General features: G+C 37.1%; 6 protein-coding genes across 10 annotated transcripts; 4 read left to right on the top strand and 2 right to left on the bottom strand.

Moving 5' to 3' along the window:
* Window positions 1-3: 3 nt before the first annotated feature.
* LOC135160410 (splicing factor U2AF 50 kDa subunit) lies at window positions 4-9,873 on the bottom strand. Of its 2 annotated transcripts, XM_064116942.1 has the most exons (13): window positions 9,723-9,873; window positions 9,243-9,383; window positions 9,034-9,145; window positions 8,576-8,950; window positions 8,183-8,468; window positions 7,904-8,104; window positions 4,334-4,563; window positions 3,876-4,136; window positions 3,493-3,643; window positions 3,319-3,374; window positions 1,072-1,353; window positions 500-664; window positions 4-425 (listed from the first exon to the last, which is right to left on the bottom strand). In XM_064116942.1, exons 1-13 carry the CDS (start codon window positions 9,746-9,748, stop codon window positions 294-296), a joined length of 2,418 nt encoding a protein of 805 aa, XP_063973012.1. In that variant the 5' UTR covers window positions 9,749-9,873; the 3' UTR covers window positions 4-293. The 2 variants fall into 2 exon arrangements, with proteins under 2 accessions (XP_063973012.1, XP_063973003.1); XM_064116933.1 differs by lacking the exons at window positions 7,904-8,104; window positions 8,183-8,468; window positions 8,576-8,950; ... (1 more) ...; window positions 9,243-9,383; window positions 9,723-9,873 and adding an exon at window positions 4,734-4,936 and having other exon boundaries at window positions 4,334-4,569.
* Window positions 5,396-7,667, top strand: LOC135160304 (ribosomal L1 domain-containing protein CG13096). The gene is made up of 4 exons (XM_064116720.1): window positions 5,396-5,490; window positions 5,605-6,397; window positions 6,742-7,307; window positions 7,398-7,667. The coding sequence occupies exons 2-4, from the start codon at window positions 5,616-5,618 to the stop codon at window positions 7,556-7,558; spliced, it is 1,509 nt and encodes a 502-aa protein (XP_063972790.1). The 5' UTR covers window positions 5,396-5,490; window positions 5,605-5,615; the 3' UTR covers window positions 7,559-7,667.
* LOC135160733 (DNA-directed RNA polymerase III subunit RPC10) lies at window positions 9,825-10,581 on the top strand. Its single transcript, XM_064117606.1, has 2 exons — window positions 9,825-9,962; window positions 10,245-10,581. Exon 2 carries the CDS (start codon window positions 10,255-10,257, stop codon window positions 10,579-10,581), a length of 327 nt encoding a protein of 108 aa, XP_063973676.1. The 5' UTR covers window positions 9,825-9,962; window positions 10,245-10,254.
* LOC135160544 (threonylcarbamoyl-AMP synthase) lies at window positions 10,542-11,440 on the top strand. The gene has a single exon (XM_064117197.1). The coding sequence runs from the start codon at window positions 10,542-10,544 to the stop codon at window positions 11,400-11,402; it is 861 nt and encodes a 286-aa protein (XP_063973267.1). The 3' UTR covers window positions 11,403-11,440.
* Window positions 11,441-11,489: 49 nt separating this feature from the next.
* LOC135160278 (protein Lilipod) lies at window positions 11,490-15,923 on the bottom strand. Of its 3 annotated transcripts, none has more exons than XM_064116671.1 (10): window positions 15,686-15,923; window positions 15,518-15,585; window positions 14,435-14,699; window positions 14,263-14,366; window positions 14,077-14,203; window positions 13,926-13,994; window positions 13,394-13,523; window positions 12,961-13,312; window positions 12,616-12,847; window positions 11,490-12,538 (listed from the first exon to the last, which is right to left on the bottom strand). In XM_064116671.1, the coding sequence occupies exons 2-10, from the start codon at window positions 15,575-15,577 to the stop codon at window positions 12,300-12,302; spliced, it is 1,578 nt and encodes a 525-aa protein (XP_063972741.1). In that variant the 5' UTR covers window positions 15,578-15,585; window positions 15,686-15,923; the 3' UTR covers window positions 11,490-12,299. The 3 variants fall into 3 exon arrangements, with proteins under 3 accessions (XP_063972741.1, XP_063972750.1, XP_063972732.1); XM_064116680.1 differs by having other exon boundaries at window positions 15,725-15,923; XM_064116662.1 differs by having other exon boundaries at window positions 15,518-15,922.
* A 613-nt stretch (window positions 15,924-16,536) lies between these two features.
* On the top strand, window positions 16,537-21,025 carry LOC135160109 (nuclear pore complex protein Nup155). 2 transcript variants are annotated; one of them, XM_064116307.1, is made up of 3 exons: window positions 16,537-16,804; window positions 16,879-17,002; window positions 17,087-21,025. In XM_064116307.1, exons 2-3 carry the CDS (start codon window positions 16,882-16,884, stop codon window positions 20,875-20,877), a joined length of 3,912 nt encoding a protein of 1,303 aa, XP_063972377.1. In that variant the 5' UTR covers window positions 16,537-16,804; window positions 16,879-16,881; the 3' UTR covers window positions 20,878-21,025. The 2 variants fall into 2 exon arrangements, with proteins under 2 accessions (XP_063972377.1, XP_063972369.1); XM_064116299.1 differs by having other exon boundaries at window positions 16,876-17,002.
* Window positions 21,026-21,389: the final 364 nt, after the last annotated feature.

Here is a 21,389-nt window from a genome sequence, read left to right as displayed (position 1 = left end):
CAATTTTCTTGAATGTTATTCTATTTAATTTCATCATTGTAATTTTATATTGTACCAATTCTGGAAGTTGATGATAATTACTCTATGATTCCTCCTATGCTCCAGTGAAATAAAATTACATTACAGAATTTACAGTATGAAACACAAGCAATAGGCCAATTTTAATCATCATCATATTTTTAGATTCGTGTAAAAAATGAATCAGTCATGTTTGTTATACGATACTTTTCAACTATAGGTTGTAATTCAAACAGTTTATTTTCAATTCATGTGGGAGGTTCATTTTGAGTTATTTAGAATTCACGTCGATGATATTTATCAGGATCAAAGTATGACGTTACCACCACGCGATTGTTGAATTTTCGACCTGTAAGAGTTTGCTGAGCTTTTTGACAGTCAATCACGCTGTTGAATTCAACAAAAACCTGCAATAGTGCGGAAAAAACCATTAGTAACAATTCAGTGCTGGTGTTAGTCTCATAACTATAATTTTTCTTACTTTTCCGCATCCTGGAACATCAACACCTTCAATTGGCCGGGGAATTTCTACCGATCTGACGACTCCGTATTTATTACACTCTTCCTTGATGTCTTCCAGAATATCTTCGTATTCCTCTTCCTCCATCAGCTCTTCAGGTGTCACCATGTTAAGTAGACAAAGAACCTGATGACACAAGATACATATATGTTAGATATTTCATGTAAACTGATTATTATCCGATTTTTTTGACTGCCAATTTTGGAAGACAATTTTTATTTTGTTTTCTTAAACGTGTCACAAATAACGGTCATGTTAAAAGGACCCCAACTGTCGAAATGAACGACATTTTTTTATAACGTCTATATCTGTAGAAAAGACTTGTGAAAGATATCATAAAGAAATTGAGACATGGGTTTCCTAGTCCTTCAGGCGTAAAGAAAATAGACAAGATAGCAAGAAGATGAGAGTCAGCTGTTGACTCATTTGGAACGGAATACCTCATATATGTATGACTAACGACGACGATAAGACATATGTTTGAAAAGAAAAGCCATTGAATCACAGATAGAACATAGCTAAGGAAGTCTTACCTCAGTAGGTGGTCCACTGGTGCCAACCATGGACAACCCAGGCACCTGAATTTGGACAGGTGCTTGTGCTCCAATCATTGGATTTTTAGCTCCTACACTGGCACGTTGCACAATGAGCTTTTTATCTCCAAGCTGCATACCATTAAGTCCAGCAATCGCCTGATCTGTCATGGACACATCAACATACTCGCAAAAGGCGTAGCCCTTCGACAGACCCGTTGCCGAATCTTTGACAAGATTGAATGCCCTCAACTGTCCAAAACTCATCAGTAATTCCTTCACCTGTTCGGTCATTTTTGCATTAATATTGTTGGTTTCCCATCGTGAAAATGGCAGAATCATTAAATATCCATTGAGGACCACCAATGTTTATCCGCTAATTATTATTACAGTGTTAATAATAATTAGTGTTTAACACAATTAGTTTCACTTGATCAAATGGAATACTCATTATGTTAATCTATTGTACGTATGTTTTCACTTATTGAGGTCCAACGAGTTCTCTTCACGTTCTCTTCGGCTCCATACTCACCGTATATTGTTCAATAACGAAAAAATTTCATTCAGACGTAGTCAGAAGTGTAAAAACTCATCACCGAAACTGGTCTAATTGCATATTGTATACAGAGTGGAGACGGTGGAGACAAATTCTATAGACGAAATTAATGGACTATAATGAGCGATGAGTTAAGTAAGAAATATCCACTAAATAATCAAGAACGCGCTCTTATCCATCTTTCGTCTTAATAGAGGCAATTCCCTAGAGGTGTATTTTTCCTCGACTTTTCATATCTCTCAAACGTTCATAAATATGACTCCTTTGACATTATATGACAACACCGGAGCTCATGAATTTAGCATTGACTGTTGGCACGCTCCCAGAGGGTTTTTGTCATTTTTTTTCGTTCGCAAGAGATTAGATTTTTGGTACAGGTACTTGCCTCGAAAAGCCAGGCTTAGCCACTCTCTCCGGGCAGTGTGGTTTATTGTCATGTTCAGTAGTGGTAGTAGTGGTGGAAGTGGTAAGCGAATGCTTTTGATCGGCGCGACCCTAAGCTAAGAAAAATAGGGAGAAAGGGCACTGGTATCAGTCCACATTATTTTCATCTCGTGTCTATTTCATTTTAGAATTTTTCTTTTTTTTTTCTTTCTTTTTCATTATAATTTTTTGGTTTTTATTTTTCTTTACTCCTCATATACGCTTGTTACCGTTCCCTTGGACTTCAAATGATCAGCAGAAAAGTAGCTGTTTCTGAAAACGCGTATGCTGAAAACTTTTTTTCAAATCATTGTTTTATTTGACGATTCTTCGTTCAAGCCTGAAAAGCCTGTAAAGAAAGTTGCTGCAAGAAGAACAAATAAGATTCTATCTTTTTCAGGTATTCACTCATATTTTTTCATGTCTTACTTATGAAAAATATTTGAGACAATGAGCGGCGTGGACCTATTGGTCGGCCGTCATCCGGAAGATTTCCTATAAATGTGTCGAAGTTGAAAAGAATTTGCTGGAAAAATAAACCCTCTAATCGACGCCTGTAAATATAAAAAATTGCCCAAAATAGTATTTTTTTATTCCCACCCGTGTCCTTCTCCCTAAAATTCATTTGTGCATTTTTCATTTTGCACTGTATATTTTTGCTTTCTCGAGGGTGACATAGAGATGCCCGCGTTCACTCTCTCCACACGCTGTGCCTAAAAAGGCTGGAAAAGAAAATGAAGGAATACGAAGAAAACGAACACTGCTGCTTCCACCTAAATCCTGGAACGTCTCTAACTATAGTTTCTTTCCCGAAATAAATGTTTTCCTCATTCTTTTTTTTTTCTCAATTTGAATAATTTGTAATAGTCGATCCTAATAATGCCTGAGCTAAAAAGTCGCGACAGAATGTGATGGAAATCAAAGGTGAAATGGTAACATAATCGTTAAAATTGATGATTCTCTTCATAATGAAATCCGTGCGCCGTGATCGACACATAAACACCCATACGTACCTGTTTGCGGAATTCGTATTACTATTACTCTTAATTAATCCAAGAGGAACCCTTGGACTCTCCTTTAAATAGCTAAATACCTAATGATGAATTACTTCATCATGAGAACTCCATCTCATAGACACTGAATTCATTGACGAAAAAAAAAGTGCACTTTCCCTTCAAGTGACAATCAGTGTCAGTCTGAGCCAAGTGCGATGAATAAAGGAAAAAAACGTGTATAAAAGCATGTACTTAATCGTTTTGTCTGCATACCTGTTCTTCGTTCAAGTAATTTGGTAGCCCACCAATGAAGATCTTGTGTGGTGAATCTGTAGGAAGAATTAATTATAAAATTAATCAAAATCCATCATTTTAAAACAAGTCTGTCACCAGGGTATTCTGCTGGGATATGCATGGAAAATTAATTAATGTATGTGCGGAACATACCGGGAACCGTACCTGGAACGTTCATACTAGGATTGTCTGTCATTCCAGGCATAGGTTGATAATCGTGAGGTCTCCGTATTTTCAAGCTCTGTCCTTTGAAATTAATTCCATCAAACGCCATTGCTTGGGTTGTTTCATCAATAGAACGGAACTGAAAAATAAAAAACCAAGTAAATCATAGCGGGCAGGGTGCAACAACATATAAGAGAAAGGATTGAATAGTTTTTGACTTATTTCTCAAAAATCCCTGGATTAATTGGGTTGAAATTCCCAGAGTTCTTTTTAATTACTACCACTAATCTCACAACATTTCCACTGGGAGAACCATGAGTCCACTAATCCTTTATCAATTATTTGATACTTCACGTAAAAGAATAAATTACCTCCAGGAAAGCAAAATTCTTATCAAGATTAATTTGACAAGCAAGTACGGGATTGCCAGCCGCCTGTGCTAATCCAGACAGATGCATCTGCTGATTGAAGAATTCCATCATTTCTTCTTCAGTCACACCAAATGGAATGTTACCCACGTACAACCGTCGTGCTTGTCGCGTTATTGTACTCCCAACGACAGGCACAGCCGCCTGAGGAGTATCTGCTACAATATTAGCAGGAATTTGGCCAGCTGCTTGCATAGCTTTATACTGCAACCAAAATTAATATTATCAATAGATGTCCAAGATATAGTAATCATAAACAGTCAAATTCCAAAACTATTGGAGTTTTCTTGTTCCTCTGAGGGGTCGAGGTCAACTTTCAGCTTTTTTAATCACATTATTATTCCTTGATATACACATCTCTATAGTAATTATTATTATGATTCTCTAAAATTAGCTTGTACCTGAAGAGGTGTAATGTGTTCGAAACCAGGTGGAGGTACATCCCAATAGAGGGATGGTTTTCTCCTTCGTGAACTGCGACCTTTTTTTGGTGAATTGCTACGTTTCCTTTCTCGCCGATCCTTGGATCTGGATCGCGAGCGTTTTCTGCGATCACGACTCCGTGATTTATGTCTTCTATCACGATCTCTATCCCTCTCACGCTCCCTGTCCTTATCACGGTCGCCACGATCTCTATCTTAAATAGTGATTTACCAAAATAACCATGATAATGAAAAAATTATTAATTATGATATCAACAGAATATTTTTCCTCGCGGTGTTTGCAAATTAAATCACTATTATCCTTCGGCGTCCCGATGCCCTATCAGTTATAAGGTTGTTTCAACCTAATTTGTCTTACCTCCATTAAAATCTTCGCCCATTGTTGATTATATTGTTGGCTTGGAATTCCCACTAATCCAAATGTTTGTTTTAGTAATTAGAAATTATTCGTTTCAATTATTCTCTCACACGATTCAATAGTATGTATCTTTTTATTCCAATATCAGCGATGTATGCCCACTGCTCCTTCAATAACTTTCACACGAAATGGAGTCAGAGTCGTCGTGTCGCAGTACAATGCTATTTCCGCACAGTTCAATAAAGTTGTACTTGTTTCCACTAGATGGACGTAATGGTAGAAGTTCTAACGCACGCCGGCAAGCTTCCTGCATTTAAATGTAGATTGCCGAGAGGTAATTACTTTTCGCAGAATGAACTAATTCAAGTGTTTGTACTAGATTTGTACCCCTTGGGACTAATGTTCAAATGTTTTGTAAATTTCGAAATTATTATTAAATAGATAATTAAAAATCGAACAGAAGTGGTGACCTCGGTGTGCCGTAAACAGAAGCCACGGTATTCTGTACGTAGTGACCTCTGTGTGCCAGATTTGTTATTAATCAATAAAGATCCGAATTTCTTGGTTAATTATTAATTTAAAAATAAATGAGCAACTATTGAAACATTGTAAGATTAGTACAAATGGCTACAAATATAGTACAAACGATGGAACTAGTTTATTTTCCAAGGAGCAATGACCGGTCGGCTATGCACATACGGAATGCTTCCCTTTCCTTTTTGGCTCCCTCGTTCTTTTCACGTGTAACCAGCAACGTGTGAGTATAATTTCTTGTAATTTGTTAGTGCTGTTATGAAAACTTTCCCTCATGCATATTATGACAATATTATTTAAAAACCTGTTTTAAATTGTTTTAAAATTTTTTTAATAGATTCAATTAACATGAAGGAATCACCACCTACAGGGATTAAAAAACAGAAAATTAAAGTGAAAAAGCCAGTTGGGGAGACAAAAGATGCTGTTACGATAGATAAAAATATTGTGACTGCGAAGAAAAGTGATGCATCCATGAAATTAATCAAGAAAGTAACTAAAACAAACCAGAAAAAGGTGGATGCGAAGTCGAAAATAAAAAATGCGACGAAAACAAAAAACCTAGAAAATGAGCAAATTGTGAGTATTAATTCAGATATGAAAAATAAAAAACTCAAAGATGCGAAGAAAACGAAGAAGGCCGATGTCAAGTCTGTACTAACACAGAAAAGTATTGGCAAGGCATCGAATCAAGAAAAAACACTGGATGTTCCACTTAAAGTAGCACGTGCTCCTGCAAGTAAGGTTAAGTTGGAGAAACCTAGCCAATCTTCAAAACCCGCTAAAAGGCGAGCAGCTACAGATGAATCAGCTCTCCCAGCGAAGAAAAAATCAAAAACCTCTTTTAAGGTTAAAAAAGTTGATAAACCAAAAACACAAAAATCTGAGCCAGAAGAGGACGAGAAGTCGAAAACCTCAGAAACGTCGGTCGTTACAGATTCCGGTGTAGGAAAGATTGGCAATTTGGAACTGACCGAGGCTCATGTGGAGAAATGCGTCCAAACAGTACTGCAACTGGCAAAAAAATCTAAAGAGGGAAAAAAATCTTTATTGCCTGAAGAGGAAAATGCCATCTTCCTCCAGGTAAACTGCATTAAAATACCGAAGACGCCTAGAAGGCAACTGAGAGTGTGAGTATACTCAACCTTTATTCTATAGTATTATTATTTGAGGTACGCCTTCAGTCGCTCATACGTCGGTGGAAATTTTGCAACTTAATGAAGAGGTCAATTCAATTTATGCAATTTAAATCTTGCGCATTAAGGACGTTGCAATATTTTAACTGGGCTTTGGTAACTGAGGCCGTACCTTAAAAGTAAACAAAGGTTTTCACATGATTATTAACATCAATTACCAATGGATCCTTATGAGTACATCGTGATTCGAAATTTATGTATGATAAAAAAATACTCTTTCAAGTCACTCGAACATAAAAAATTTCTCTGTTTACATTATTCTTTCAATTGTGTTTCAGTTTCCTACCGCATATGATGGTTGGTCCAACCGATGACGTTGCACTATTTGTGCCTGATTTAGAGAAAGGTCGTCGAAAAGATTACGAAAAAACGATAGATCACTGGGAAACAATTTTGAGAAATAAAAATGTCTCGCAGATTAAAGAAGTCATTCCTATGAACAAAGTTAAAACCGAGTATAGTCAGTATGAAATGAAACTCAAATTGGGAAGACTGTTTGACTTCTTCTTGGTGGATGGAAGAATTACAGGTCACATGACTCATCTTCTCGGAAAAACATTCAGACGATCAGCCCGACCTCCAACACCAGTTAAACTTCAGAGAGATAACTTGAAAAGTGAAATTGACAATGCATTACGCAAAACAAACATGGAGATTCATGGTGCGGGCAATTGTCACACAATGCAAGTTGCCTCTGTTTCAATGAGCGAGCAACAGATCGTCGAAAATATAATTGCAGCATTTAAAGCCTTGGAGAAGGAGTATCCCGGAGGGTTGGGGAATATCCGCTCCATTCTTCTAAAAAGTGCAAAGACTTTGGCACTTCCAGTTTACTATTCTACTAGTAAGTTGTCCATTTTTTTGAGCTTTATCATTTTTTCGGAACATATTCCAATGAATGAGGAAATGTAATCAATGTGTTCAATTATTTCAGAAAATAAAAATAAGGTGCCAGTGCCGAACATCGCAGCCAAAAGACCAAAAGCGTTCAAAACCGTGGAGGGAGAACTTTCAACGACACTCAAGAATGTTGTGGTCCAAGTACATCCGGGTGGTAAGGTTACATCGAAGAAGATGAAAAAGGAGAAAAAGTGAAATCATTTTTTCAACAATACCACGTTCTAAATGATTAACATGTAAATATTGTATAGAATTCAACCTATTATTTAAGTATTCTCTTTCTAATAAAACTTTTTAAAATCAATTGTGTTCGTTTTATCTTTATTACTAGCCCCGAATGTCAAGAGGGAGATATTTCAAGAATCGCAAAGGCAAAGAAATGTAGTTTCAGATATTTATTTTCATTTTACAATAAAGCGAATAACGATACAAATTCGTTAGACACATCAATTGCCAGTATCAAATAAGATGAATTGGAAATATATTCAGAGCAAATAATGAGTCGTAAAAAGTAATGGATAATACTCTACTTCTTGTCACTGTCTTTGTCTTTTTCCTTTTCCTTCTCCTGTGCTTTATCCTTGTGCTGTAGGGAATTGACAGCTTGGCGTACGGCTTCAGATTGAGGATCGACGCCGGGTAAACTCTCCAGAACTGTCTGTAAGAATGTTGGATCTGACATGACAGCAACATAATCATCTTCAACTTCCATCGCTTCCTCTTTCGGGGGCTCAAAGTCTTCTGCAAAAAATTTACATGGATAATTAAAAAACAATAGCTTCCTTTTAACTTAAAATTGCTCGTTATCGGGCAACTCACGTTGGTCTTGCATGGACATTTGCATAGCGAATGCAATTTGCTCTTCTTCAGTCATGTGTGCGAAGTCTGGTACATTCCCAGAGCTTGGGGCAGTTACCTCGGGAGCGGTTACAGAGGATTCCTCAGTCCCCTCCATAGACATTGCAAGAGCACGTTTCAGCATTGCTTCTTCATTTGGCGCTTCTTTTATTGTTTCTGGCTTGGCTGTTGTTGTTTCTTTCGATTGAGCACGACGAGCTTCATCCTCTTGACGCTGTCGCTGCTCCTCCATCGATACGCGCAATGCCTGGATTTCGCATTTGAGAATAAATATTAAAAATATATATCCTGTTTGAGGATATATAGAATACACATCCTAAAACATTAAATTAATTTTTAAAAGTGAAATCTTACCAAAGCAAGTTCAGGATCCTCATTAGGATCAACTCCAAATTCAAATGCTGCTCCACTCATACCCGCACCGCCCAGTCCATCTTCGCCCTGAATAATTGGTGAAGAGATAAGGGCATCAGAAAGATGAGGACCAGGTGGAACGGTCACCAAGTGGCTTCCAGTGCCATCCTTGCCATTCAAAGCATTTATAAAAGCCGTCAAGACATCGTTGTTCACTGCTTCCTCTCCAAAGCTGATGATATCAACGTTAACTTTCTCCTTCTTCAAACGTTTTGCTAATTTCACTAGTTCCTTTTCATCAAGTTCGATGGGACTTCCAACAAATGCAACAATTCTCATTTTGTGATTCTTGCCTTGACGATGCTTCAGTGCCAGCTGTAAACATAATTAATATCTAATTAATTGTGCGCGAAACATGTTAATGAATTTAAGACTTCTACAGACTTCATTGAACTTACGTGAGCAATTCTAATTCCAGTGATGAGACTGAGATTGCCACTCGGTTGTACCTGGTGTAATTTTGACAGAATTCTGCCAACGTCACTGGTCAATGTAGCCAGCACTTCAACGCTGGAAGCAGAATCATTTCTAATTTAATCATAAAATTCGTCCATTATTTCGGTTTATGATTCATCATTTACTGTTTGAGACACGAAAAAGTACTTACTTTGCTAAAGTGATGAGACCCACATTATTTTCGGGATTAGAACGAGTTTTTGAGTGACAGACGAGATTCACCGCATCTTGTTGGGCTTGAAGGCGAGTTGGTAGAAAATCGCCATTTCTCATGTAGTCACTGTTGTCCACACTGAAATGATATTTTATTATTAAAAGATAATATTTCATTTTGTTCCTTCTTCAAGGACTTCGATTGACTCCCTATCAAATGGAATAAAATAATTGAGATGAAAAATAGAGAATATCAGTAGATACAGGAATTAGGTTTGACATGACTGCCATGAACTTTTGCATTGTCACTCTAAACACAGAATTTCCGACACATGAATGGAGCACAAAGGAATACTATTGCCCCAAAATTTAACTACTAACATAATTTTAGATACTTAAAAAACAATATTCGCATAATCTAATAATTAAAGAACTGATGAAACTAATCAAATAAGGAAAATAAAGATTCAAGTCTCACCATATCATCGTACTTTCGAGCACCATTTTGGATTTAATACAGATAGACAGCGCTAGCCCGCTATCTAGCAGTGTTTCGTGAAAGCTTATGATTTTCTCATGGTGTCTCTCCTGGCTTCACGGGCTATGCAAGCTTCAAAGTAAGAGGTTATACTCGTGAAATCAATCCGAACAATATTTACTATCATAGAAAACTAAAACCGAATTGTGGATGTTATTCACCAGGATATAAATGTCATAGGTATGTATGCAATATAATATAAATATGTACCAAGTGAAATCATGATGAAATATTTGAAAATTAAATTTCAGAAGAAAAAATCTGATGAAATGAGTCACGTGTTATTGTTATGATGAGATGAAGTTGATTGTGATGAATACATATGAGGCCTTTCAATAGTTCAATACGAAAAATCTAGTGTTTTTTCGCGTTAATTCTTAGAAAAAAATGTGCTTATTTACAGACAAGCAATAGTACATTCTGAAGTAATTATTGTTTTATGGTTGTTTTTCTACATTTCAGGTAAAAAAGTATGATATTATTCTGCAAAACCTGTGGCAATGTCCTCAAGGTAGAAGAAGGCTCTTCAGGTCTCCAATTTGCGTGTAATAGCTGTCCCTATATATTTAAAATTGCTCGCAAAATAAGTAGTCGAACTTATCCAAAATTAAAAGAATTGGACGACGTATTGGGTGGATCAGCAGCTTGGGAAAACGTCGATTCAACTGAGGAGCGTTGTCCAAAGTGTACGCATCCACGTGCATATTTCATGCAAATTCAGACAAGGTCGGCCGACGAGCCTATGACAACATTTTATAAATGTTGCAACCCACAGTGCGGTCACAATTGGCGAGAATAAATGCTGTTTGGAATCTTGGAGGGATAAGATCAATTATGGAAGTTAATTATCAACCACCACTCAAAGCAACGTTAAATCAAGTGACAAACGTGATGAATAAAATGCATCCAAATGCAAAACACTGGTTCATAGGAGGTGAACGTTGTCTCGCCGTTGGGGTTAAGTTGATTCAAGAGAATAATATAATAGCCGTTCCAACAGATACAATTTATGGCTTAGCAACGCTGGCTCAGAATCCCGCAACAGTTGAAAAGCTGTACGAATTGAAGGGTCGAAATAAAAATAAACCCTTGGCGATTGCTGTCAGTAGCATAAGAGATATTCCACGTTGGGCCGAGACTGATCATCTACCCCCAAATTTATTAATGTCCATTTTACCTGGACCAGTTACAGTTGTGCTAAAGCGAAAACCTGAATTGAATCCAGCCCTAAATCCTGGTAGTGATACAATTGGCATCAGAGTCAGTGACAGCAAATTTCTCAGGAGTCTGTGCAAAATTATCGATGAACCTTTAGCACTCACCAGCGCCAACTCCAGTGATCAACCAAGCTCCTTAACTGCTGATGAATTCGAACACCTCTGGCCACAATTAGGAGGAATTTTTTACACAATTATTGACAAGAATAAATTAGATGACTCATACAGAGTTGGATCGACTGTTGTTGACTTGACAGTCCCGAATGAATTTTATATTATTCGTAGAGGAATATTTGTGGATCGAGTGTTCAAAACAATGTACAGACATGGGTTACAGAGGCGAGACGCGTCTAATGAAAAAAAGAGTACGAGTGTAAATGATACCATAGAACAACAACAATAATTTGTCATTCAAAATAAAATTGCATTCAGAGTAATAAATTGTACTTACTCTACCTCCAAACTAGGAACAAATTATTATTTCAAATCATCTGAGTACATCAGTTGCTTTTATTATTTATCGCAGATGTCAAGTGCAATTGTTCACGTTAGTATTGTCTTATCAATGAGAATACATATCACATGAAAATCTTTCAAAATGTCTATAAAATGTCTTTTGTATCTCATATTAAGGCCTTACAATTAGGTCGATTGTGTAACCAAAAGTCGAAGTGAAAATGCCTGCAGAAAGGTGTGGAAATAAACTTTAAAAATATCGTCTAATTTGCCGACTATCTACACATCCACTGACTTTGAATGCTCACTTTATACAAATAGGACCCATTCTCATGCATTGTGGACATACATTCTTCAAATGCATTCCGATACATTGACTTTTTTTGCTGTTAACAATCCGCAAAATCCTAGTTTACTTAAATAAAGAAAAAAGTCACTCTAAATTCTGACACACTTGAAATAAAACTACATGTATCCAATTATTGAAATTGCATTGAGCATTTGAATTACATGCACACACTTTTATCACAAGACATATCACGCTATAACTTTCATATTTTTCAAATGGGAAGCGAAGTACGCGGTTGTCAATAAAATCTAACTACAATGAAGAATGATATAATTATAAATACATTGGAGTAATTATTTCTTCAATTTCAACGTCTCTAATAATTTTATCTAGTACTAATTCCACACTGGAAAGTGTAATGCTCATTGTGTTGTTTTTACATTTAAGATGCATATTAAACTAGCTTTAATGAAATGACCTTTCTTTACATTTTCCTATTGTTTTATTGATTAATTTATTTGAAAACGATTATCTCCTTATAATTATAATATCAGTCTAGTCTTCTTTAGTAGAGAATGGCCCCACTTGGCTTATTTTGCCATCCAACCTGAATATACCAATTATGCTGGTATGAAGTCTCGTGTAAATTTCCTTTCTCACAGTCGCCGTAAACTTCGTGGCAAGGCATGCAATAGCAGCTATTGCAAATATAAGATTGTAAAATAAAACAAGTTTGAAATTACCGAGCCACTCGATGCGTCCAAAATCACCCAATAAATCAAAATTTGTCATTCCTAGAATTGAAAAGAACAAAATTATTAGATTTTCATTTACTAAAAAAAATACCCATGTAGGCTGCTTTCTTTTTTACCTAATATACGGGACAAAAGCGGCAAGGCCGAGCTGAGGACCAACAGAAGGGCGCAATTAGCAATCAGATGCGTAAGAGGGGTTGAATGAATACGTGGCCTAACTCTCCTCACACCAGGAAGTCCGTATAAGCCAATGGCACTTGTGGCTGCCAAGTATAGAATCACAACCACTTCAACCGCAGCACCAATTGGTCCGAGTTTTGACAGAGAGCTGATTCCCAGCGTAAATTGCTGGAAAAAATCATTGAATTCAAATTATTAAGTTTTTGACAAGTATATATTGAGTAAAAATTTATCAACAACAAGTATATATTTAGTAGATGGTGGGATTAAAAAAAAAATACCCTTGTACTCAATGGAAGTGCCTTAATTCCAATGAGCAATTCCAATGTATTTTGCACTGCCAACAGGGCAGTTGTCGTTGACAAAATCAAGAGAGCCAGCATCGCCAATGGATATACAAGAGTTCGTCTAACCCACCAAGTTCTTCTCTGTTTATCGAGTAGTTTACTACGTGTCTGTACATCGTTTAGTCTTTGGGTAAGGCCGCGTTGAAGAGCCCCATTCTTGAGGCACAGTAAGCTTGGATTTGGAACAAGAAGTTGTTCATCATCGTCAGGTACAACGTTGCACGATGGTGGTGACATTGGCATTGGTGAAACGTAGGATTTGCCTGTGGCTTGCGCATGCTCAAGGCTAGAAAGATGATATGTTTATTCATTCTGTAGAGTAATTGATATGAAGCGTAGTGGCGTAAATAATTTTGAAATGACTCACCGTCTTTTTATGCAGTCTTCCTCCAGTCGATAGGCAAAGAATTCTTCATCTAAATTTTTTAAGAATTGTGGCTTAACAAGACAAGATCCAACAACACCAAAAAGTCGTACAAATCCCACTGGTGTACACACTGCAAATACAGAAAAGATAAATATATCGAGAAATATATGGATAATGTATTCTTTAACGAAGGAAAATAAAGTGGGAAAATTGCTCTCTAAAATTAAAAAAAAATTTGTTTAACACAAGAACGTAATTATTGTTATAGCCTTCACCTTTGAACTCGCCCAACAAGATATCACAATAAATTTTTTAATAATAAATTCAATTTGAAGAGCAGTTAAGATTATGAGTTTATGTTTCTTATCTTGTGAACACAAAATAGAAAAATATGCAAGTGAAAAATTTATGAATTTCTTTATATTCAATAGTAATGGATAGGGCTAAATAGTACCTATATTTTTCAAGCTTTCCAGACCATATTAATTCGATTGAAAAAAAAAAGAGAAGACGAAAAAATTAAAAAACTCACGTAACAACATGACAACGCCGACGAATGAGACGCAGGAATATAAAAACGGTAAATAGTAACTCCATAAATCTGAAAGATTTCAAGCATGAATGATATTGTCACTGCATCTGTAATCGCCTGGAATATGTATATAAATTTCAAGCCTACTCACTGAGTAATGTGTGGAGGCTCGATTGTTGGTAATCAATGAGTGCCGATAGCACATATGTCATACCAAGAACTAGGGTTCCAAGCAGACATAATACCGTCACGGTCTCATAAACTCTGGCCATAACTCCCTAAATAAAATCGAATTGTCAATCAAACAAGATCATTTAGTATATTTAGTTGTCATTACCTTTTTGTATCCAACAAATCCTTCAGATTCCGTAAAAAGATATGCGAATGGTAGAAAGACGAACAAAGAGAGGTTCGAGAAAAGGAACACATGATTCCAGAGGCCTAAACAACCATTGACATTTTGAAATAAGTATTTTTATAACAGCATAAATACAGTCAAGAGGATTTACCTTGTATAAGAGAGCTGTTGAGCCATTTGACATAGTAACTATTTGGATAAAGTATGAGAACTTCATTACTGGCGATAGAAACTGGTAAAAGTAATGCTGCACCAACTGACACTGTTAGGGCAACAGTGCATAGCCAGAGGCTAATTCTATAAACTGTCGCCTCATCTTCATCTACTGAAAAATAGTCTTCTCGATCTCTACGTCTGAATCTGGCGATGAAAGCATAACTGGAGATGTACAACAAAAGAAATAGAAGAAGAAAAATCTGAAACGAAAATTATTCATGATGTCATCGGCTTTACTGCTATACCAAGAAAGAAAATGCTAGAGTCCACAACGAGGAATGAAAAAAATTAAAATAAGACTTAAAAAATAAGGGCACAAATTTTCAGTTTATCTTCGAATGTCTATACATTTTGTTTATTTATTCAATGTCGATCAGTTGGAATAATAATTAGACACATGATCATACGAAAATCAGCATCTACATGATGGTTCATTCAACTACAATTCTCTTGATATAACTCATTGTTTCTGCAATCGGCTATAATTTTCTGATTCCTATGTACCCGGATTATTAGCTTGTTTGCATTGGAAGAGTATGTCGATAATAAAAAAGGTCATAATGCACATCAATAACTGTGCACAAACTAACGGAATTTAAATAAGGTCAACATCTACAACATAAAACATGACGGTTTCATTTTTATTGATAAAACATAATCAATTATCAATTGTGCTCCCGGAAATATGGCACAAACAGATAAATATTGGCAGGAGAAAATTCTATTAAGGTCAATGTCAAGCTCATAACGATTTCGGCCGACAAAATTTGGAATGAATTTTCCCATTGTCTATATCACTTTCTGAACCCAATTTATTTGCCCAAATTTGTCTGTTTTTTATTTTTTTTCGGTGAGCTCGCAATTATTAAGGTCAATAATCTGGCTGCATAAACAAGGTACAAAGGCAGTTCCACATACGTGTAAAAGAAAACAATAATGATGGAATGTGGAATGTTGTGTGACGAAAAAAGGCTAACAGGTAACTAGTGGAGAATGTTAATTGACGTATTGTACTCACAATATTTTCCCTGACAGTATTGTGGAATAATTGCTCCCTGAGGTCAGCATCATCTTCCATCTTTTCACCTATTTCTCAGTAAATTTTTTTTGGTTAAATACTGAATCGTCGAGTGCAACGACATTTTACATGAAAAGGCTATAGATACTCCAATTTTTTCACACGCACCACATCACAGTTTCTACGAAGAGCACAAATATTAACTACCTTTACAACACCTTCGTTAACAGGCGTATTGATAATTGTAGTTTTTTAAAAAATTTCCATTTTCATAGTTAAATTTAACTGTTGTCACTTATGAAGGATTGAGTCTCCTGTGTCACTGACGATTCACGATATTCAATTCCCCTACCACACGTCGTTTCGACTTCCCCCTTTTACCACGCAAAAAAAATGGGAAGTGAGAAATTTGTTGATTAACTGTGCTCTCGACGGGTGGGGGCGCGGGGAGAGGATGATGTGGTCATTGGTTGTTTGGCTGCAAGGCGCCATTTTCAAAACTGCTCCGATAGAAACTAAATTTGCTCTTTTTATGTGTTTATATCTGAAAATTCCTTGAAATAGTAATATTCAATGTGCAATTTCGAATGGAGCATTTCCATTTTTTTTCTTGACATTTCGATTCTGTCCTGAAAATCATTCAAATTTGACCAAATTGTCGTTGAACACATCTACAATCTCAATTCGTGAACTTGGAATTTCAAATAATATTAAATCTTACATTTATTAACTGGTTAATATGTTTTTAACCGTTTTTTAATTAATAAACTACAATTAAAAATTAATTTAAAAGTCAATAATTTGGATTAACTGGGAAATCCTTATATGAAATTGAAAAGTGAGATAACTAAACCCAAATATAAATTTTTGACTATTATAAGGTATTAGAAATTTAATGATAACATACCGTTTCCTATTTTCAAGGTAATCAATTTCAAAATTGTCCCTCTCTCGCAGCCATTTGGCGCCTCAAAAAAGAGCCTTTACACGCAGCGCGCGCGTCAATTTAGCCAACTAACTACTCAGCCGTTAGGCGGGATCGGCTCAATTCTATAATGGCTAGCCGGTAGTTGTGAATTTTTTAAGCTTTGAACGGTGTCTAGCGCATGGTAGTCAAACCCTACAGTTCTTAATTATCACCGATACTCTGCAAGAATAGTTTATTTCTACATGTAGATAAGTTTCCGTCAAATGAGAGTACTTCTGTGTGGTACACAAGTGGATGCGTGACATAACCAAAAAGTAAGATTTCGAAACGCTTCTGAGCCAGTGAAGAATTAGAAAAAGGTAAATATTCGATGGAATTATTTATAAAAAAAAGTATAAACATACAGTGAATTGATGGATCCATAATTTAGCAGAAAATGGAACCCCTGAAAATTCATTTGGATGCCCTGGAGATGGCTGGGAAGATGGTGGACAAGCACATGACAGCAGACAGCAATTTTCCGTCTTTGATCAATCTCATGAGATACTCAGTACAAGGTAACAAAAAACCATGCTGCATTATTTCACCCATACATAAGTACTTTGTCAAATTAATGTGGAGTCAATCTTAATTCAATCTAGGAGGACCCACTGTCAGTGGTTTGGACGATCATGACTATCCCAATTTGAATGGGAATCTGAGCTTTAGTAGTATAAATCAAATGAAGATGCACAGTAAGATTCCACTACCTTCGGAAGTAATGGAGCACTTTGGTCACATGCAGTGCCACTGTATGATGGGCCTCTTCACTGATATCTCCAAAGCTTGGCTGACAATCGACAGTGACATTTACGTCTGGTCATACGAGAATGAATCCGATGTTGCATACTTCGATGGTCTGAATGAGACCATAATAAGTGTTGGTCTCGTTAAGCCAAAAGCAGGTATATTTCAAAATTACGTAAAATACCTGTTGATCCTTACAACGACTGTTGAAATTACTGTACTTGGAGTAACACTTGCTGAAAAATCTGATGGAACTCAGGGTGAAATACAGCTGGTACCCGAACCAATATTTACAGTAACAACAGATGGTATAGCCATAACCACAATAGCCAACACAAGCAGTGGAAGAATATTCTTGGGTGGTAGAAATGGCTCTCTATACGAAATTCATTATCAAGCTGAGAGCAGTTGGTTTGGAAAACGCTGTAAGAAGGTGAATCATTCTGAAGGGCCTCTGTCATTTTTATTACCCTCATTTATATCAGTTGCACTGTCAGAAGAAGAAGCCATTGTTCAAATATCGGTAGATGATTCTAGAAATATTTTGTACACACTCGGAGATAAAGGAACAATCATGGTTTGGGATATTGATAATGGTGGTGCATCAAAGGTGACATCACTGTCTCAGTCATCACTCGTACAAAATACTGTTCACATTGTAAAAACATTGGATAGCAATAATTTTCGACCATTGGTGAGCATATCAGCTATTACAGAGACTGAATCAATTCATTTGAATTTAGTCGCTGTTGCAGCAACTGGGACACGATTCTATTTCACTTGTACATCAGTAACAAATCCTGGGACAAGACCACAGTGCTTGCAGCTCATTCATGTGCGATTACCACCGGGTTATGCAGCCAATGCACCAGTTATGAGACCAAGAAAAGTTCAAATGGCCCACTCTCGCAAAGGCACGCTCATCCTGGTGTGCGGTGGCGACACCGAGACAGCTTGGTGTCTCAGTAATGATGCTTATCCTTTCACCAATTATTTGGCTGAAACCCAGAGTATTTTGCCACTCGACAGTCCTGCCTGGGCCATGGCAGAGATATTTGGTGAATCAGTAATTAATATTGACAAGCAGGGAGTTCAAGGAGAGCCACCATTGCTAGTACGACAACACATGGAGCCACCGAGGAAATTTATTTTCCTGACAGCGCAAGGAGCTATTATCCTCATTCAAGTGAGACCTGTGGATATTTTGCGACAGCTTCTCCTCGAACAACGTGGCCCTGACACTGAATCAGTGAGATTGTACTTTGAGAGCCAATCTCCAGAGCAAGCCTGCGCTACTTGTCTCATACTGGCGACACTGGAGTCATCGCAAAATGCACAATTGTCAGAATGGGCAACTCGCGCCTTTTTCCGTTATGGGGGGCAACGAGCCACCCCCTCTACTCAGCAGGGTGTGGCGGTTTCAGGCATGGTTCATACATCGACACCCAGGGTGTCAGCAATGGACACACGACAAAATATGTTTAGAACACCGTATCAGCAAGTTGGTGTAAATGCCAATGAAACAAGTATCCACCAGTTTTCAGCAAAACACGGTGGACTCTATCTGTACGTTGGAAGAATTCTCCGGCCGATCTGGAGTATTAGATGCATTAAACAGGAGATTGTCAATGGAAAGCCAGTGCACGTAGAGAGCACGGTAACTTCTGTACAAATTGGATGGATTCTTGGACATCTTCAAGCATTACGATCATTTCTCAATAAGAATACCCATATTTCCAAACAACACAGTACCGGCAGAAATGTTACCACTGAGGGAACACATTTTGATACGACAATGACACATTATCAGGAGCCAATGGTGGAAGAGAGAAATTCCCTTGATGCCCTCAAGATCTTTATCACTCATGCTTGTGAAGTATTAGGACTGTGGAAGATTTTATGCGAGAATCAGTTGCACAACATTGTCAATTCTCTCTCTAAAGATCAGATCAATCAATTTGCAACAGCAACGTTCAGGGATTTAATTTTGATGGGGCACGAGATATGCTCACTACTGATCATCCATCTTATTGACAGTTACCTCGGTGACAATACTTCAGTGGACGTGGTTAGTGCCAAACTTCGAGAAATTTGTCCAAATTTGTATAAAAGTGAAGATGCTGTGTGCTCGAAAGCTAATGAAATTATTATAAAAGCTAAAAATTGCTCCAATGCAGAGGAGAAAGAGTCGCATCTCCAGTCTGCTTTGAAACTTTGTCAAACGGTAGCACCACGATTGAATTTAGCAGCAGTATGTCAACAATTTGTTGCTTGTCAATTTTACACTGGTGTCTTGGAGCTCTGTCTGTGTTGTGCTGAAAAAATCGATCCAAACAATGCAGCTCTTCATTATTACAAGAATAATGAGTCGATAGAAGATCAAGAGGGAAATATAGCATATTTTAAGAGGCTTGAAATCTATAAAGAAGTGACAATTATGCTCGATCATTTGTACAATCAGAGCATGTCGAATCCATTGACACCAACGATACCAAGCAAGCCAGGACCACCGAGTTACAATACAGCAACGACTACAACGATACCAGCTAAACAAATCCTTCATGAGATTATTGAAGATGCACTTCGCAGTTCATGTGAAATTCTTCACGCTTCAATTTACACCTGGATGATTGAACGCAATCTTCATGGTGAGCTCGTTGCTCTAGCAGCGCCCTCCCTAGAGCCTTATTTGATTCGAGTCCAGGCTCCTGAATTGTTGTGGCAATTTTACGAGCGGAGCAAGAATCATGCTGCAGCTGCCAAAATTCTCGATTCGCTGGCGACAAAACCCGGCCCAAATGTCTCATTGTCGCAGAGAGTTGAATATCTTGCGAGAGCTGTGGTGTGCATGAGAAGTGATCAAGCTGGCTATGCCCCTCATCTCGGTGTCTTTCTCCGAGAACTTGAGGACAAAGTTGAAGTTGCGAGAATTCAACAGCAAGTTCTCGATACAATTTCTAATCAGCAACATTTGTTCGATAATATGGTGGTAAGGGATGCTAAACTCCGGCTAAATTCCTCACTACTTAATATCACGCAATTGTACGAGGAATACGCAGATACTCTGCAACTTTGGGAGTCCAAATTGGCTATTATTCACTGCTCTGGTCATCAAGATGCCATGCTAGTACAGGGCATTTGGACGAATATCATTGAAAATGAAATGAAAAACGCACAAGTTCAGACCTCGGCTGAGGATAAAATGTCCATTGTCATGAGTAAAATCAAAATGCTAGGACAAGAGTATTCTGGAACTCCTCATTGCTTCCCAATTGATTTTCTTATCAAGGAGTTGGAAATTCGTGCATGCAAATTGGGAGTATCAAACACAGACATTATCACGGGTTTTCTGCAGCTTGGTGTGTCAATGGAGGATCTTTTGGATTTGTATGACAAACTCATTGGGGGAAATAATCGTGTCTGGTTGAATGAGGGAAATGAATTTCATTTAATTGAATCTACTGCCAATCTTGTCAATTATTTCATAAATAATACAAAAATTTCCAATAACTTTGTTAAACGAAAAATAATTATCAAGTGCCAGGATATCATTTCCAAATGCCTAACGACATTATTCAGTAAACCCAATGCCAGTGAGCTAATTCAACGACTTAGAGCTATTCAGAGTATTCTCAATAGGCTTTAATTGCGCTATTTGTATTTTCTTATTCATTTTTTTTCTCTTTATATTAGTGTAAAACAATCCCCTCCACTCTTTTCAATTTTTGTAATTTGTGAGAAATTAATAAAGATGAAAAAAAGGAAAGAAAAAATTATGTAAATACTTGAATACACTTTGATTATGTGCATTTATTTGATTACCAGTTCACAATCCTTACCTTCATCCTCAAAGTTTTTCAATAGCTGTATTGGAAAACAAAACGAATGTAAAATGGGTCGTCCATTTCACTCAGCAGTTATTTCTGCTCATAGTACAGGGTCACGGTTCAAAATTGGATGGGATTATAGTGCCTTCGTTCGGAAAAAAGTGGGAGAGTTTGTCAAGTAAAAAGTACAATTTATCGAAGCAATCTTTAATATAGCAACATAGTCAGTCTTACAATAAGCCGAAAAATACAATTTACTATCAACGAGAGCGTCTGCTGATATAAAAAATGACGAACCAAATGATGCGACTGAGTGTCCTAGCCTGATAAT

This window comes from Diachasmimorpha longicaudata, chromosome 1 (genome assembly GCF_034640455.1).
Source record: "Diachasmimorpha longicaudata isolate KC_UGA_2023 chromosome 1, iyDiaLong2, whole genome shotgun sequence".
NCBI classification, from domain to species: domain Eukaryota; kingdom Metazoa; phylum Arthropoda; class Insecta; order Hymenoptera; family Braconidae; genus Diachasmimorpha; species Diachasmimorpha longicaudata.
This window is presented reverse-complemented; position numbering and strand designations above follow the sequence as displayed.